The following is a 16,957-nucleotide window of genomic DNA, read 5'->3' on the forward strand; positions in this document are numbered from 1 at the left end:
TCTCTTCCCTCCTCCCACAGAGCAAACTTTTCAGGGCGGGATTTCACGACGGCTCCTCCGCTGGGCACATATTTATCGAGTTGCTAATAGGCTGTCACATAATTAGCTGTCTAACAACCAAAATCGGACTGGAAACCTTCCGCAAAAAAGAGAAGAGAGAAAAGGTTGGATGCCCCGAATGACGGACATTAGCCCGGGCTTAGATGAAAGTCAAAGATGGCCGGAAACGATAATGTCCAAAGATGTCCCAATGCAATCTTGGCCTGGCCCTGGTCCGATTGGGTTAAAGATTAGCCGGGGTTTCTGTTTTGTGGCAACAATCTAATCTATAAAGCCGTTGGGTCTGTTCATTCCGAATCAAGATTCCGGGTGACGGATGAGGTGGAAGGAAGGAGGGTTTGGGATGCCAAAAAGTAGGCTTAGAAGGAGTGTTAAGGATAAGAGAAAAAAGGCATTTAATTTGTAAGGATTTGTGATAGGGATATAATTTTAAAGATTTTTCTATCATAATAAGAACATAAAAACATTACCAATATATAGAAAAATATATATATATTAAAAATGATTATAATGTTTATAGCAACAAATATTATGTTTTTATGCAAAATTAATGCAAAGTAGAAATTCCATTTCCACAAAACCCTTATCTAAATTTTATTTAAATTTAAAAAATCACCACAAAATGTAAATATGCTCCACCTGGACTTACTCCTCCATCAGGAAATCAGGGTTAACTCTACAAAAAAATAGATTTTAATATTTCAAGGAATTACGGTATGATTCCCCGGGGGTTACACAATTTTCAAACACAACCCTACCTAAGGGCAATCCGCATCAATTTCCGCTTGTTGAATGCCTTCGAGCCTCCTCTATTTCGACCTCCCTACCATTCCGACCAACCCTCATCATTCCTAATCAAGCGATGGAGAGGACGGGATCGAAATAAAAATACCTAATGTGCCCTCCCAATGGTCGCATTAAAAATCAACCAAAATTGACTTTGAAAAATGGTGTGAAAAATGCAAGGGAAATCCCCAAAAGGAAAAAAATAAAGTTTGCATTAAACGTATTTTGCATGACTGTTTTTGCAATTAAGGATAAAGAGCAGCTGCAATCGGGGGAATGTAAAAATAAACAGTTATGGGAAAATACATATATACACATTAAGAATATATATTTTAGTGAATTTCTAAAATAAATTTCTCACTTAAAAGTGAGACCTTTTAACTACCAAATTATATATTAATTTTTATAAAACTTGAAAAGTAAAGACAGAATTGTATTTTAATAAATGCCATGCTATTTTTTCAGCTAATAATTTCTTAAGAATATTTAATAAATAATTTTTTATATGCTGCACTGATTTATTAGCCAAATATTAATTTAAATTAAATTTAAATGGAATATACACATTATCGCTTCTTGTGCATATGCTCGCGGTTCTTGCACTTCCAGGCAGCTTGCCTAGATCCTCCAATAGTCTGAGAGTATCCATATCCCTTGCCAATACCACGGGAACTCTTGCCGGCTGATGTAAGACCGCGCAATTCACGATGCTTATGGACATTTTTGCAGATCCAGTTAATTTTTGGATCCCGCCGAATGGCACTGTGGTGAGTGTCAACCAGGATTACCTCAAAATATTTGTATGAAGCATCTTGGGCAATCCAATACGTATTTAAAACTCGCAAGCCACCGAGTCGACGATCCACACGCTCCTCTGCAATCGACTGCAGTCCACGATAGGGTTTCAGTTGGTTAACGCCATGGCTCTTGGGATTTCCATAGGTGCAGCCCTTTGGCACTGGGCGTTTTCGGCCACCACGGCGAATACGTATTCTATAAATAACGAACAAATATTAATAATATTAATAATAATAACAATGTATTCTATTAACTTACCTAACACTGTGGCTAAAAGTACAGAAAGATCTACTCGATGATTATTGTTTCAACGCCTCAATAAATCCTGAATTTTTTATTTGCATTTTTATTTTTCCCTCTTTTTTTTTTTTTATGAAAAATTGTCACAAAAAACAACAAGGGCCAAGTGGAGAGACAACCATCGGGCAAATATTTGTTGCCATTGGGCAAATGCAGAAAGGCAAACTCTTTGCTGTTGCAGAGCTGTGCTGGCCATGCTGTAAGTTGACCGTGTGAGATGATGATGGCCAGAACGACGGCGATGATTGCCATGGCTCCGCTGAACGAACATGTATATGGCAATGGTCAATGCTAATTGCCAATTATGGACAAATTCGCCAGAGCGCGAAATTAAATTAACCCCTTTTTTTTTGTACGGCAACAACGGGAATGGGAACGAGAGCGAGAACGACACAAAAATGCGCATCTGCAATCCTCGACCGCGTCATCAATCAGGAGCAGCAGGCGACAAAACACAAACTACGCGATGTGCAAATATGAAATATTTATGGCCACATATCTGCCTGAATTGTTGCCGAGGACACGGGGCATACGCGAATTGGTTGCGGCCTTTGGTCGGGAAAATAAACAAATTGATGAACGGAAGGCCAATTAGCTGGGACCAGATTGTAGCAAGTTTAAATAAATATAGTAAAGTGTATGGGATATATATTGAATATTAATATATTTTTAAAGAAATTAAATATATATATTCTTAAATTGGAATAAATTTGAAAAGACATATGCCGTTTTAAAATATTAAAAAATATTCAGAGAGAGTAAAGTAACTTTGGTAAGCTCGCTTCGGTTAATTAAGTTATTTTAATGATTATAAAATTCATAAAAAATATATTTAATTCAGAGCAAATTAAGTTTTCTGTACAAAAGTATATCCTTAAGGTCGGCTATTTCTCCTTTACCAGGACACTTGCTTATGCTATATCTCGACTGGGAAAAAGCACTACCACTTTAATGCAAACTTATCGATCTGCAATTATAAATTGGAAAGCACAAAAGCAACGGGGAGAGCGGCGAAAAAATACCAAACCGAACCCCAATAATGCCCCAAATGAGTTAAGTGGCGGATGGAATCGGAATTACTTTACCCTTCAGCCGTCCTCAATCGAAGCATTAAATATGTTATATAATAAAATTTTGTTATAGTTTTCTCTCTTCGCTCGCTGCTGGCGGCGGCGACGGATGCCAATGTAATTTCATTTGGTTTTTGTCGCGATTTTTCCAGCGGCGGAAAATGCTGTCAAGTGTAAAAAATAATAACACGCTTCGCGTCAGATTTTCCATGTTTGGTTATGATAATGGAAGGCACAATGAAAGCTCCACGGATATTCTCATTTTTTTGTTCCCAGCCGCCGTTCGTGTGGTTTTGGCCCTGTCAGGAAGGACTCTTGTGGCACATGGGTATTGTGGCTTATAAATGATTCACAAAACTGATGTACGTATTGTCTTAACGCATCAAAGGCAATCTTTGTCACAGGAAGCAATGGATTCGATTCGAATTTTCCAGCGGGAGGCCTCGAAAAGGGTAAATAAATACGAGAAGGGAGTGGTCGACAGCGAGATACTTATTGGTTTTATTTTGAAAAATTGTAAAGCCAATAAATACCAATAATACAATATTAAAATATATGATAATATAGAGTTCCTGAGCAGACCGTATACATTTTTAATTCCTTTAGTAGTACGTAGTAGTAGTAGTAGTAGTACGTACGTAGTAGTAGTACGTACTTGAGCTTCTGATTTTCACGGGACATACTCTCCCCTTTTATAAGAAAAAAGCTGGGTACTCGAGAAAAACAAAATGGAAAATGGTTTTCTGGAAACTTGAAATTATAAAGGGAATACATTTTGTTGAGGGGGTACAAAAAACACATTATATTCACCATTTTAATCAAAACCATTGAATTATTTTCGGAAGCAATTGGTTTAAACCAGCTGACAGGTTTCTCGCCATTTTCTTGTATTTTCTTTAAATGTACCAAGAAAAAGTGAACATGAATTATTGATGTTGTTTAATTTGCAGTCTTAAATATATGCTCAATTTTGTTTATTTAAGAATGCATTTATATAGCAACCTTTGAATTGTTAATCAATCTCTCAAGCTCTGGGGAAAGAAAACAGTTTGTTCTCTCATCAGAAACTGATTAATTTAATTAATATTAAAATTGTTCCATAATGACGGTGACCTACACCTCCAGTGTGAGCACTTCGAGTGTTGTGAGCAATTTCCTTGGCTTGCTGGTCAGGTGAGTAGCCAAATGTTGTCCTTTCCCTGTAACTTTCCTTAGAACTTTCTTGCATTTAGGTGGCGCGGCAGTATCTACAAGTTGGTGTGGCGGGATCTGTTGATGTTCTTAGGAATGTACACCATGCTGGCCATAATCTATCGCCTACTAATTAATGAAGAGGCAAAAAAGTGGGTACATTGCTTAAATCTTTTTGGGTTTAATCTGATCTCCTGATATTAAAGGTTATTTGAGGCAATTGCTCTTTATTGCGGAAATAATACCTCACTCATTCCGCTGTCCTTTGTGCTGGGATTTTACGTCTCAATTGTGATGAAGCGCTGGTGGGAGCAATATACCACCATTCCCTGGCCGGATCCCATTGCCATTTTGGTCACCACCAGTATCCATGGCTTTGACGATCGAGCCAGGGCCATGAGGCGAACGATCCTGAGATACGTGTGCTTGTGCCAGGTGATTGTCTTCACCATGATCTCTCCGCGCGTGAAGCGGCGCTTTCCCACCTATGACCAGATAATTGAGGCTGGCTTCTTGCTGGAGAACGAAAAGAGCATTATAGACAACCTGGACTTGGCCTTTCCCCATTATCCGAAGCACTGGATGCCTATTGTCTGGGCGGCCAGTATTGTGATGCGGGCCAGGAGGGAGAACAAAATCCGGGACGATTACGCCGTAAAGTCCATCATCGATGAGCTGAACAAGTTCCGCGGTTACTGCGGCTTCCTGCTGTACTACGACTGGGTCAGTGTCCCGCTGGTGTACACCCAGGTGGTAACCCTGGCCGTCTACTTTTTCTTCCTGTTCAGCGTACTGGGACAGCAGTGGACAGAGCAGAAGGAGGAAGAGGATGGATTTAGTGTGGTCAAGTGGTTCCCGATCCTCACCATCCTTCAGTTTTTCTTCTACATGGGCTGGCTCAAGGTGGCCGAGAGCCTGATCAATCCCTTTGGAGGGGACGACGACGACTTTGAGGTAAATATGTGGCTCAGTCTGTAGACAAGCATTTGATTATTTCTTAGCTCAACTGGATTATCGATCGAAATATTACGGTTTCGTACTTTATTGTGGATGGGATGCATCAGGAACATCCCGAGCTGGTCAAGGATCAGTACTGGGATGAGGTCTTCCCCAATGAACTGCCGTACACTGTGCAGGGCATGCGAACCAATCCGCCAGAGGCCTCGACTGCCAACATGGAACCCGCAAAGGTATGGCTTCACTTTCTTCTTTCTTTATTTCTAAAATGCATTTATACAGGCCCCGAAACGTCGTGGATCTCTTTTGTCCACCCCACCCAGTGGTGTTCGTTTGCCGGATTTAAATAATTCCTTCCTGGGCAGACTCTCCGTCAGCAGAAGCTACACGGACTCGTATACCGTGCAGGAGACTCCTTCCCAAGTTACCTTTAGTGGTCGGTCTACTGTATCGGAACGAACTGACATTCAAAGTTCAGTCGGAACTTCGCAATCCACAAGTGAGTCTACATTATACCCTTCTTTTTTGCAATTTAATATTTATAATTACCATTTTTAGTTGATTTCAATGAGCTTATTGAGCAGCGTCGTCGGGAGCGAAGGGACCGAATGCGTCACCGCTTCCTAGACATAAAGACCACCCAGCTGCTATACGATCCCTCTGGAACACCCTACAAGATCACCGTGCTGCGTCCTCCGTCCGAGGAAGTTATTCCGGAGGAGGAAAATGAGACTTCCGAAGCGAACACGCCAAGGCCGAAGAAGTCAGATTAATGATTAATTGATAATTAATTTATAATTTTATTATAAACAGAGATACTAAAATATATCTCAAAAAACTGGACACTATTATATGCCTTATTTTCCTTCCTTGGTTTTATAAAATGAATTACAAAATCTACTTATTCTGGTCTTTGTTTTGGTCCTTATCATTATCCTCATCCTCAGTGCTTTTCTCTTTGGTCTGGCTAATGTAACTTTTGTCCGTCTGGACTTCTTGGTTGGACCCAGGCTCCGATCCAATGCTCGAAACCATTTCATCTTTCATCAGCTCGTAGGTGAGGGCGGCGTGTTGGATCTGTCGGTTGACACGTTCTCTTTCCCGTTCAATACGCAGAAGATCAAAATCGTCCTGTTCAAGGTCATGCTCCTCGTCCTCCAGCTCTTCGCCGTCAAAGGTGTTCCGGCTGGACCTGACCGAGGAACGTGTGGTGGCAAAGGAGCTGTGGCTAAAGCTAAAGTCTCGCTTGGCAAAGCGGAGCTTCAGCTCCTGACTGTTCTCCTCCTCTGCCTCGTTTTCGCTATCATAAGTAGAGTAATCCTCATCGCCCTTGGTTGACTTTGAGCTAACGGACTTGGGCTTCAAAAGGCCCAGCTTGGCGGTGGAGGCTTCCGGATGCTCGGCCCTCTCGGCCTCGACCAGGTAGGGCAGTTCGTTGGGGAACACCTCGTCCCAGTACTGGTCCCTCACCAGCTGCGGATGGTCGTTGTGCATCTCGTCCACAATCAGATAGCTGACCTGCAGGTTCCTATCGATCAGCCAGTTTAGCTCGAAATCGTCGTCGTCGTCGCCAAAGGGGCAGATCAGGGTCTCCGCCACCTTCAGCCAACCCATGAAGAAGAAAAACTCCAGGGTGCTGAACAGAGGAAAGTAATAGTCGACTATGTTATTGTACAATTTGCCACTCTTCTCCCGATCGATCCACTGATGTCCAAAAATAGCGGCTATGAAATACGTGTAAACAGCCAGGGTCACCACCTGTACAAAATCGAAATAAAAAAAGCTTTTCTTCTTTAAAACTGTTGATCCCTTCCACCCTCACCTGTGTGTAAACCAAAGGCACCGATATAGTATCATAGTGTATCAGCATATTGCAGCCAGCGCGAAACTTGTTCATCTCATCGATCATGGACTTTAGCGAGAAGTCATCCCAGATGCGACCCTCCTTCCGGGCCCGCGTCACAATACTAGCCGCCCAGACAATGGGCATCCAGTGCTTCGGGTGCTTCGGAAACTTGGCATCCATGGCCCTAATGATGTTAGCCTCGTTGGCATTGAGGAGGCCCACTTCGATCAGCTGATCATAGCTGGGAAAGCGTCGTTTGATCACAGGGGATATCAGGGTTAGGACCATAGTCAAAGCCAGGCACATGTAGCGCATAATGGTGCGCCGCATCAGGCGACCGTGCTCATCCTGGCCACGGACCAGGGAACTCACATATACCGCCAGGGCATCGGGCCAAGGCACGGTGACGTACTGACTCCACCAACGGTCAACGATAATGCCCACATAGAAGCCCAGAACGAATGAGAGTGGAATGAGGTTGCCATAGCTGTGGCAGTACATCACGATAGCCTCAAAGCAACTGAGGTTGGGATGGTTTAAAGAGGTTAATTCAAATTATAGGAGTCGGAAATGCAAGGATTAGTCAAGAAAATCTATCAAAATCATACAAAATTACCCCAAAATATATGCTTTATAAAGAACCCCCAAGATCTACTCACGCTTTATCGCTTGGTCTCAGTGCAAATCGATAGATTATGGCCACAAAATAAAAGCAGCCCAGAAAAGCCAATAGGTCCACCCAGATAATCTTGTAGATGCTGGCACGCCATCTGTATTTTTTTTGTTATATTTCAAGGATAATAATATCCACAACAAGAGAGGGTTCTCACCTGATCAAAAGCCTCCAGAAGCAACCAAAGTGACTGCAAGTGGCCACCTCGGCGGTGTAAGAGACCGTCATCACCGACAATTGGCGATTGGAAAACTTTATACCGATAATAATAATACCGAACAACTGGGAAATCGGCTTGGCAATGGCAAACGGTTAAATGGGAAACTGGGAAATGGGAGGCACTTTGTGAGGCCATAAGCAAAGCCAACTTTGAAATTAGTTCTAGTCCTCGGCCTGGTTGGGGGGTAATTTTCTCACTCAAGCATTAAACGAAGGCAATTCGGTAGGCGCGTCACATTTTGTGGGCGTAATTATTTAAATTAGATCATTTATATTTGCCGCCAGGCCGGCAGACAACAAGCCGCAAAGGCCAATTTGCCACACGCTCCAACTCCTCGCACATGTGATGAAGTCGGTTTCAGCTCAGGCTCCTACTCCTGCTCCTGCCATTATATAAACGTATATATGTTCGTCTGCTGGCATCAAGTAGGTGCAGTAAAATTTTAATACCCCAGCAAACATTCTCTGCGGCATTGTCGTGATTTTTCCCCCTTTCCACCGATGAAAGTGTGAAGAGCATTTTGAGTATCTTATCAGCATTTATTTGTTGTGGCTGAATCGGTCGATTCCATCACTAAATACCAATTTTCCGGGGAAGTAATTGGGATAAAGACAATATAAAACGGATCTAAATCGATGGGTTTTCGCAACTCTTGAGGTAATTTTATTTTATATATATTTTTAATTACCTTTATAGTGCCTTTGAATTTTATAAATATTTTAATATATTTAATTGTAAGCACATATGTATATAATTTATATATTTAAATTAAATTAATTAATATTTGAACCAAATAAAATTCTGAAATCTAAATGTAACCTCTATTATCTTGAATTACCTGACATAGCCACTTCAAAAGAGTGAATAATTCCACACGTGACGCATTCAATATAATTTGGGTTTGGTTTAATAGCATTCCTAATCAGTTTATAGATAATTAAACAACTGGTAATGCCCGAGTTCTTGAAAGTTTTGCAAACGAATTAAAAATAATGTTAAGAAGTGGTTAATGAAAATGTGGAATTTCCAAATGAAAAACCGCTGGAATGCTGGGGTTAATATCAGCGATTCATCAAGCACAATTATAACGAAAGCACTTACACCTGCGGAACAATGCAATCAAAGCAGATTTGTTTAATCGGCTTATCTCGTATCAGCGAATCATATCTGCAATTATGAAATAAAGCCATTCATTCACCTTCTTATATAGCGAGAGTTTTACGTAATTGTAGATTACAGGGAGATAGGGTTTATATAGTACTAGAGAAGGGTTATTCATCAAATGGAATATAAAAGGTACATGGATTCTTGTATTTGATATTGATTTAGTTAAGCTTTATATATTACTTTTAGAAAATATATAAACTTTTTAAATAGCAAACATTCACATTAATGACCATATTATTTATATATTATTTCCTGATTGTTTTATTTGTATATATTAAATATTATTTATTATTGTCTTTCCCATAAATACTTGTTTTCAGTTATATATTTTACTTTTGAAATCATATAAGGCGCATCCAAGCTTATCAACCGCCTTAACCACTTCATAAAATCTACAAATTGACACTCGACAGCTAACGACAATAAAAGCAGCAACAACTAGACCGAAAAAACACTGAGAACAATATTAACAAACAATAGGAAGACGGGCAGCAGCAGCAGCAGCAAAAGCATTTATAATTGTGTTCGTCTGTGCGATATTGTTACTGCATTCCGCTATATAGTCGGCCAGTCGCTCTCTCTATATAGCGAGCACCATATTATCTTACACTTTCAGTTAACGTTATTCACCGAAACCGTCAACAACCGAGCTGCGTGCTGGCCGTGTGACAAAAAGAGAGTGAACGTTAGCAGTGTAAGCGAGAGGGAGAAATATATGCGAACGTTCAAATCTAAAGCCAAAAAAAACACAAAAAACGGCAGATCGGAAATGAAGTAAAAACGTGAATACAAACATGGTCTTATCGGAGACAACATAAATAACAGAATTCTGGAATTGCTTGTGTAGTGGCGGCAGAAAAAAAAAACCCAAAAAATGAAACTAGAAAAAAAATCTGTTGTTTCGCTATCGCAAAGATCATAAAACCGAAAGTCGGAAAACAACAACAACAAACGCACAGCAGCAGCAGCAACATCAAAAAAACAGCAGCCAAATGCGACGTCACACAGTGTGATTCAGCCTCTCCCTACCCCTCCCTTTCGCACACCTCCCTCTCCCTTTCTCTAACACACCTGCTAATTTGTATTTTTTTTTTGTATTCGCTCTAATTACAACCCAGATCATCTACAGAAACCCTCCTCAGATCCCCCGGACTCACGTTATCTCAAGTAAATCCAGCCGATCCGAGCGGGATTCGTCTTCGGTTCTTATCAGTAATGCTTCGTGTGTGCACTGTGAGAAATTAAAGAGTGTTTAGTGATTAGATTAGTGATGATTAATACAACAGATAACATAAAGTGGAAATGATATAAAATTGTACATAAAGACTGAATCAATAAAACTTAAAAAGAGGCATAATAACTAATGAAAAAATAGAATATGAAATAATAAGATATACTTACAGTGTGGTTTAATATTTTAAAATTAATTCTAAGCCACCGAAGTGCTAACTAAACTATAAAAGAAATTCTAAATTTATTTTCTTTATTTACTCCGTAAATATTAAAAAAAGAGAATGATGTTTCCATAATAATTTCATTCATTTCAAATTTACACTTTCTTTTTTACCTCACTCAGTTCAAGCCCATTTTTTCTCGCCGTGTACCCCGTTCTCCGCGCCCATGGCTGACACTAGCTCTCGTCGGACTGAGGAGGAGGTTCGAGTTCGGCTCCCTGGACTGGTGGTCTTATCTTAGGAGGAATACACACGGTGAATTCGCGGCTGTAATACGACACCAACACCCTGCAGACGCAGACGCTCCGAGATCGCCAAGTATGTCAGTCACACGTTTGTTGTCCGTTTTTTTATAGTCTTGTGTGAACGGGAATTAATAATAGACTTACAATTCATTAATAAGAATCGGACAAAGGCGAGGAGAAAATATTTGCACTGCCTCAACAACTGCAGCAGGAGAGGCGTACAAAAAACCCAGAAAAACTGTTTTCCAGTTGGTGGTGAGTGAAGTTTACCATAATTATATAAATACAGCATAAGTTGCCATTCGACAAGTCCGGCAGACTCACCTAGACCCACTTAATTATCTCAGTTAAGCGCAGAGCAAAGCGAGTTATAAAGTTTAATAATAGAAGGGCAAACAAAGTTGGAGGGGAGACATTATAGGCCAGAACTTGAGCATCTGATTCTTATCAAAGTGGGGGGAATATGGCTTTTCTTTTTCTGCGAAAAGGTGTGGGTGGTTAGTCACCTGTTGGGGAAAAAATAAATAATTAAGTGTTATTTATGGGGTTGAAAAAGATTCATCAGGTTAGCCACAGAATTTATTTGGTTAAGTTATTTCATCATCAATGTAAATGTAAAATAACCAAGTAGTTCGTAAGGTTTTCTGACTAGACTTTGGCTTTAATTAAAAAAGATTTGTTTAGTGAAAGGAAGTAATTGTAATTATCAAAGAATATACATATATTTTCTTAATAATAACCTCACTCTTCATAAATGTTATGACCCTAACCCAATTTCCTCAAGAAAATTGCCCACCAAAAACATTTCCATTACAACCTATAGAACCCCGAAAACCCTCCCATATATAGCACTCCCCATACACATAGACAGATTACCTACATATACCCAATTCTAAGTGGAGCAATCGAGTTCAAACTCGCAGCTGACAATAGCCTCGCCATTTACGATTACAATTTGAGCTCAATTATTTGCATTATACAATCGAACGCGCGGCGTCGTCACAAGATAAGCCCCCTGGAAAATACGTAGATCCGAAGTGCATCATGATCTTGGCTAAACCTGTGTCATTTGCAATTGATTCTTTCCAGAATCCCAGGGTTAGTGAACTTCCCGTAAATCCGGAGAGAGCGATACGCAGCAGATATGGTGCGCCAAGTCTCGCCCTGGAAGGTTCTCACACGGCGTAAACATCTCCAGGCCGATGGCAGCGAGGGAGAGACGAAGCTGAACCGAGTGCTGGGATTATGGGACCTCACGGCCCTGGGAGTGGGTTCGACCCTGGGGGCAGGGGTCTATGTGCTGGCTGGACAGATTGCCAAGGATCAGGCGGGTCCCTCGGTGATGATATCGTTTGCCATTGCTGCACTGGCCTCGCTGCTGGCGGGTGAGTTTTATAAAACAATTAACAAAATATTATTTAAATATTTCTTACAACTTTTTGAATTAATAAATTCATTTCTTATTTTCTATAGGCGTTTGTTATGCTGAATTTGGAGCCAGAGTTCCCAAGGCTGGCTCGGCCTATGTCTATAGTTATGTCTGCATTGGCGAGTTCATAGCCTTTGTCATTGGCTGGAATCTCATTCTGGAATATGTAATTGGTACAGCGAGTGTTTGTAGGGGTATCAGCCTGTACCTGGACTCCCTGCTGAATGATACCCTGAAGACCACATTTGCGGAGGTGGCCCCCATGAATGTCAGCTTTCTGGGCAGCTACTTTGACTTTCTGGCCTTTGGGCTAGTGGTTGTCTTTGGAGGTGGGTTTTCAAATAATTCTATAAACAATTTTAAATAATTAATAAATTGATTTTTTAGTGGCCCTGGCCTTTGGTGTGGAGACCTCAACAATGGCTAATAATTTTGTTACCTGTCTAAACATCTTTATACTGGGATTTGTAATAATTGCAGGAGCCATTAAAGGTAAGAAAAAAAAAATCTTTACAAAATATATTTCCCATGAAATCAATTTTAAAATTTTATTATTACACTTTTAGCTGACTTCTCTAACTGGACAGTGGATCCCAGCACTGTTTCGGCCAACTATACCATAGGATCGGGTGGCTATTTTCCCTACGGATTCGAGGGCACTCTCCGCGGAGCCGCAACCTGCTTTTTTGGTTTCGTGGGCTTCGATTGCATTGCCACCACCGGGGAGGAGGTTCGAAATCCTCGCAAGAATATACCCCAATCGATCCTGCTCTCCCTGCTGATCATTTTCCTGTGTTACTTTGGCGTGTCCACGGTCCTGACCCTGATGCTGCCCTACTATCTCCAAGATGCCAATGCTCCACTGCCGTATGCCTTCGAGTATGTGGGTTGGCCGGTTGCCATGTGGATTGTGACTGTAGGTGGCTTAGTGGGTTTACTGGCGAGTCTGTTTGGAGCCCTCTTTCCACTGCCCCGAGTCATGTACTCCATGGCCCAGGATGGGCTTCTGTTCCGGTTTCTGGGCAAAGTGAGCCCCAGATTTAGGGTTCCGGTCACAGGATCCATTGTGGCCGCACTGTTCACGGCCGTAATTGCCGGACTCTTCGATTTGGCCCAGTTGGTCAGTTTGCTGTCGATTGGAACTCTGTTGGCGTACAGTGTGGTGGCCATATCCATAATGCTCCTCCGATATATGGACTATTGTGAGATGGAGGAGAGTTCGGGACAGAGGCAGGAGAGTCGGGCCTCGGAGACCACTTCCTTAACGTCCAGAAGTGAGAGATTCACTTGTGGTTCTGTGTGCACGCAACTCTTTAATGTCCATCGAATGTCAGAGCCAAATGCGATATCTTCAAGAATTGTGGGAGTCTTGGCTACCATATTTTGTGAGTAATAACACAAAATCTTAAGTTATATTATTAATATTAATTATTCTCTATTTTCCAGGCCTCCTTTCCTTGGGTCTTGGTTTGCTGATAATGCAGGCCCATCCTTCAATCGCCTCTCAGGAGCCCTGGGCCCTGACCCTCCTCGTGGTATTAATCCTGCTCATTGTCCTGGTTATTCTGCTGATTTGCCTGCAGCCCAGAGAAGCTCGTGGTCGCTTATTCCGAGTGCCCTTCGTTCCGATTGTGCCCGCCATTAGTATCTTTATCAACATTTATCTGATGCTCCAGCTGGACAGTTGGACCTGGATTCGTTTCGGGGTCTGGATGATAGTGGGTGAGTTGGTTTTATCTATAGAATCTCACTGCATGTGGTAGAAATTAATGCATGTTGCACTTTGCACTAACCTAAATGTCCTAGGCATTCCCATATTCCTTGCATGCTGGTATCTTTACGATTGCAAGAACCCCCAGAAGAGGAATCCCGAAAGATTAGCTTTTTACAAAGAGCTGAAGGGATCAGAGAAGAGCCTAGACAAGGAACAAAATTGTGTGTCCAAGGAGAGTATTTTAACCGTTGAAACTCAGCTGAAGAAGAGTCCCAGCAGCAGCCTGGATCAAATCCAGAATCTAAGCGATGTTGGCGAGGACTTGATTGAGGTGAAGCATGCCAATGGCAAGCTGTTCTATGTGGAGGATACCAAGAGCGAAAACTCCACGGCAACTTTGGGCAATGAATCCCCATCGCGGGATGATGAGCAGTCGGTTATTGCCATGCTGGACGATGTTCTCGATGCCGAGGATATTCAGCAGAGCCAACACGAGCTGGAACAGCAGCTTATATTCGAGCGTCATTTCAGCCTGGACTCCGAGATGTATCCGAGTGTCATAGAAACAGTAATTGTGGCCACCGTTCACAGCAGCAGTGACGATGATGAAGCCCAGGATGGGGTTCCTCTAGGCAGGAATAGATACGAGGAGTGTAAAGTGCTAGCCCAGCAAATGCTCGATGAGCTCTTCAATAGCGAGGCCTTTTATGAACAGCTCGAGACAGTCAGAGCCGGAGGGGATCAATTAAAAGGGGATTTCCCGGGAAGCCAGGAACCACAGCCCCTGGTGCTGCTTAGACCTACCTTGCAGCGTCCGTCCTCCCAGACATCCCTTAAGTCGCAGGCCTCCGAAATTGAGGATCCCCTGCATTCGGCCAAGTTTAAAGACCGCCTAAGCCACATCATTATGAATGCCAATGTCCACAAGGTGAAGGGGCCGGTAAAGAGGAACGAGGAGGAGGCGGAGGAGCTGGTGGATCTGGAGCAGGACGAGGATGATGAGCCGAAGGCAAGGCCGCAGCTAAAGCAATCGAAAAGCGAAACCGATGTGCGTCGCCTAATGCTGAAGGCCATCAGCGAACTGAAAATCGACCATAATGAGGCTGGTAATGCTGATGAGGTCTCCGCTGAAAGCCCCTTCAAATCCCCAGCAGCACCTGCTCCAGTTGCTCCAGTTGCTCCAGTTGCAGGTGCAGTTGCAATTGCGAGTGCCAACAACATACCGCGTCCACCGAAATTCGATCCGGTGCTCTACAAGACCATCAACAGCATTAGTTTGCGCAAACAGCGACCCAGTTTGAGCCAACAGCAGCAGCAACATATCGTGGATGCCAAGAACCCGGCACTCCTCCACCACCACCTGCCACCGGAATCGCGGCCGGAGACGGAGACGGTTACGGGCCCGGATCCTGGCCAGCAACCGGAGTCGGAGCCTTTGCCATTCAAAGCGAAATTGGAGGCCATATTGCAGCGGGGTCCCTCGCACCGAACCCAACAACATCCGGACTTGGTGCGTCGCCATCGTCCGCAGTCCACTTACCTGGAGGCGGAGGAGGTGGAAAGCTGAGGGGGTCTCATTCCATAAACCAAACCCCCCTCCTGGTGAAACCAAAGAGGGTGCCATTTTCCCCCCAGTTAAAAGTAGTCGAGTCCTGCATGCGAATCGGAATGCAAATGCAGCTTGCCTTGTACATAGCCAGCATAGCTGTAGTTACTAGTAGTCACTAGTTAGTTAGTAGGGAATGCAAGCAATTCTAGTTGATAAGGACCAGGTGGATTGTGAGGGAGAGATAATGGGAAGGAGACTTCTAGAGGGATTGTTGAAAAGAAATGGGAGAAGATTTCATTGAGAAGGAAATTAAATTAGTCACACAGGTTTAAAGTTTGCAGTTTAGCAAGATGTTGATAAAGATATAATATACATAATTTCAAAGTTTAAATAATATATAGTGAAACTTCTTAAAAAGCAATTAAAACTGTGGACTGAAACATCATCATAAATCACTTGAAAATCTCTTTTTCAACCCCAAAACTTTACAGCAATAAATTTACAGAAACTAAACACATAATGACTTGATAGGATTTGAGTGGATTTTACAAAAATGGGTCAAAACTATACTAGAAACTCTACCTAATTATTTATAATTACTTCCCCAAACCCCCCCACAATCCACCTTTAATTAATGTGCATGCTTAGCTAACTCAAAGCTAGTCGGAAAAGTATTTAATAAAACGGTATTATAGTCGTCAAAACTAAGTGCTTAAGATACCTCCTGATAAACTAATCGGTTCTCTTTATACACCACACACCCATATAGGAATGTCCATATACTTTTTCTACGGCCTGCCCAACAGCTACCGAGAGCTGAAGCGCCAAAGGGCTGGCTGGCAGAAGCTCAAATATAGCGATCGCCTCTGAAGGAAGGAGGAAACATCGAAGATAATTATTTGTCTATATAAATGTATATACCCCGAATGCGTCACTAAGCCAATTTGATAAATTGTCAACAATTTGTTGGTTATAAATAAAAATCTAGTTGTAATTAATAAAAGTCAAGCGAGCGTTTACCTGAGGCAAGGGAAAAGAAAGGAAAGAATGGGAAGAAAAGAAATGTTGAGAGCAACTGCAGCCGCTTCCGGAATCGATTCCCCGATGATCGCCGGCAGAGTGTGCTGTATTAATAACCCAACAATGAATTGGGGATCGTCCATTGTCGTTTAATTCCCAGTGGCCTTGTCTTGAAGATGCTTCTGCCTCCATCTCCTGCGACTGCACTGACTTTGATAAATTAATTGGCATCGGCTGATCGTTGAGCGAGCATCTCTCGGGGAGTGTGTTTCCCCTTTGGCCTCATCGAAAATTTCCTTGGTGAGTTTAACCCCTGCACCTGCACTGCAAGAAAATGTAAAAAAATTCTAGATAATGTATATAATTTAATTTATTTAAGAGGAAGTAACCAAGCAAGCAAGCCTTCTTTTGAATTCCTCTACAAACCCTTACTTGTTTTCAGTTCCCAATTATTACTCTCAGTGTAGTGTTTTCCCCC

At 42.1% G+C, this 16,957-nt stretch overlaps 4 protein-coding genes across 6 annotated transcripts; 2 read left to right on the top strand and 2 right to left on the bottom strand.

Annotated features, from left to right (window-relative positions):
• Window positions 1–1,343: 1,343 nt before the first annotated feature.
• On the bottom strand, window positions 1,344–2,196 carry LOC108082987 (large ribosomal subunit protein eL15-like). Its single transcript, XM_070285018.1, has 2 exons — window positions 2,111–2,196; window positions 1,344–1,839 (listed from the first exon to the last, which is right to left on the bottom strand). The coding sequence occupies exons 1-2, from the start codon at window positions 2,194–2,196 to the stop codon at window positions 1,413–1,415; spliced, it is 513 nt and encodes a 170-aa protein (XP_070141119.1). The 3' UTR covers window positions 1,344–1,412.
• A 1,825-nt stretch (window positions 2,197–4,021) lies between these two features.
• Best4 (Bestrophin 4) lies at window positions 4,022–5,995 on the top strand. The gene is made up of 6 exons (XM_017178607.3): window positions 4,022–4,187; window positions 4,247–4,357; window positions 4,412–5,159; window positions 5,207–5,395; window positions 5,445–5,661; window positions 5,721–5,995. Exons 1-6 carry the CDS (start codon window positions 4,117–4,119, stop codon window positions 5,933–5,935), a joined length of 1,551 nt encoding a protein of 516 aa, XP_017034096.1. The 5' UTR covers window positions 4,022–4,116; the 3' UTR covers window positions 5,936–5,995.
• Window positions 5,943–8,013, bottom strand: Best3 (Bestrophin 3). The gene is made up of 4 exons (XM_017178636.3): window positions 7,839–8,013; window positions 7,668–7,778; window positions 6,985–7,528; window positions 5,943–6,920 (listed from the first exon to the last, which is right to left on the bottom strand). The coding sequence occupies exons 1-4, from the start codon at window positions 7,907–7,909 to the stop codon at window positions 6,060–6,062; spliced, it is 1,587 nt and encodes a 528-aa protein (XP_017034125.1). The 5' UTR covers window positions 7,910–8,013; the 3' UTR covers window positions 5,943–6,059.
• Window positions 8,014–9,664: 1,651 nt separating this feature from the next.
• LOC108083108 (cationic amino acid transporter 2) lies at window positions 9,665–16,467 on the top strand. Of its 3 annotated transcripts, none has more exons than XM_017178768.3 (9): window positions 9,665–9,762; window positions 10,645–10,840; window positions 10,926–11,022; window positions 11,857–12,152; window positions 12,241–12,525; window positions 12,584–12,688; window positions 12,763–13,581; window positions 13,643–13,918; window positions 14,003–16,467. In XM_017178768.3, the coding sequence occupies exons 4-9, from the start codon at window positions 11,912–11,914 to the stop codon at window positions 15,475–15,477; spliced, it is 3,201 nt and encodes a 1,066-aa protein (XP_017034257.1). In that variant the 5' UTR covers window positions 9,665–9,762; window positions 10,645–10,840; window positions 10,926–11,022; window positions 11,857–11,911; the 3' UTR covers window positions 15,478–16,467. The 3 variants fall into 3 exon arrangements, with proteins under 3 accessions (XP_017034257.1, XP_070141377.1, XP_070141376.1); XM_070285276.1 differs by having other exon boundaries at window positions 16,229–16,467; XM_070285275.1 differs by lacking the exons at window positions 9,665–9,762; window positions 10,645–10,840 and having other exon boundaries at window positions 10,847–11,022.
• The last annotated feature ends 490 nt before the right edge of the window (window positions 16,468–16,957 follow it).

This window comes from Drosophila kikkawai, chromosome 3L (assembly GCF_030179895.1).
Source record: "Drosophila kikkawai strain 14028-0561.14 chromosome 3L, DkikHiC1v2, whole genome shotgun sequence".
NCBI classification, from domain to species: domain Eukaryota; kingdom Metazoa; phylum Arthropoda; class Insecta; order Diptera; family Drosophilidae; genus Drosophila; species Drosophila kikkawai.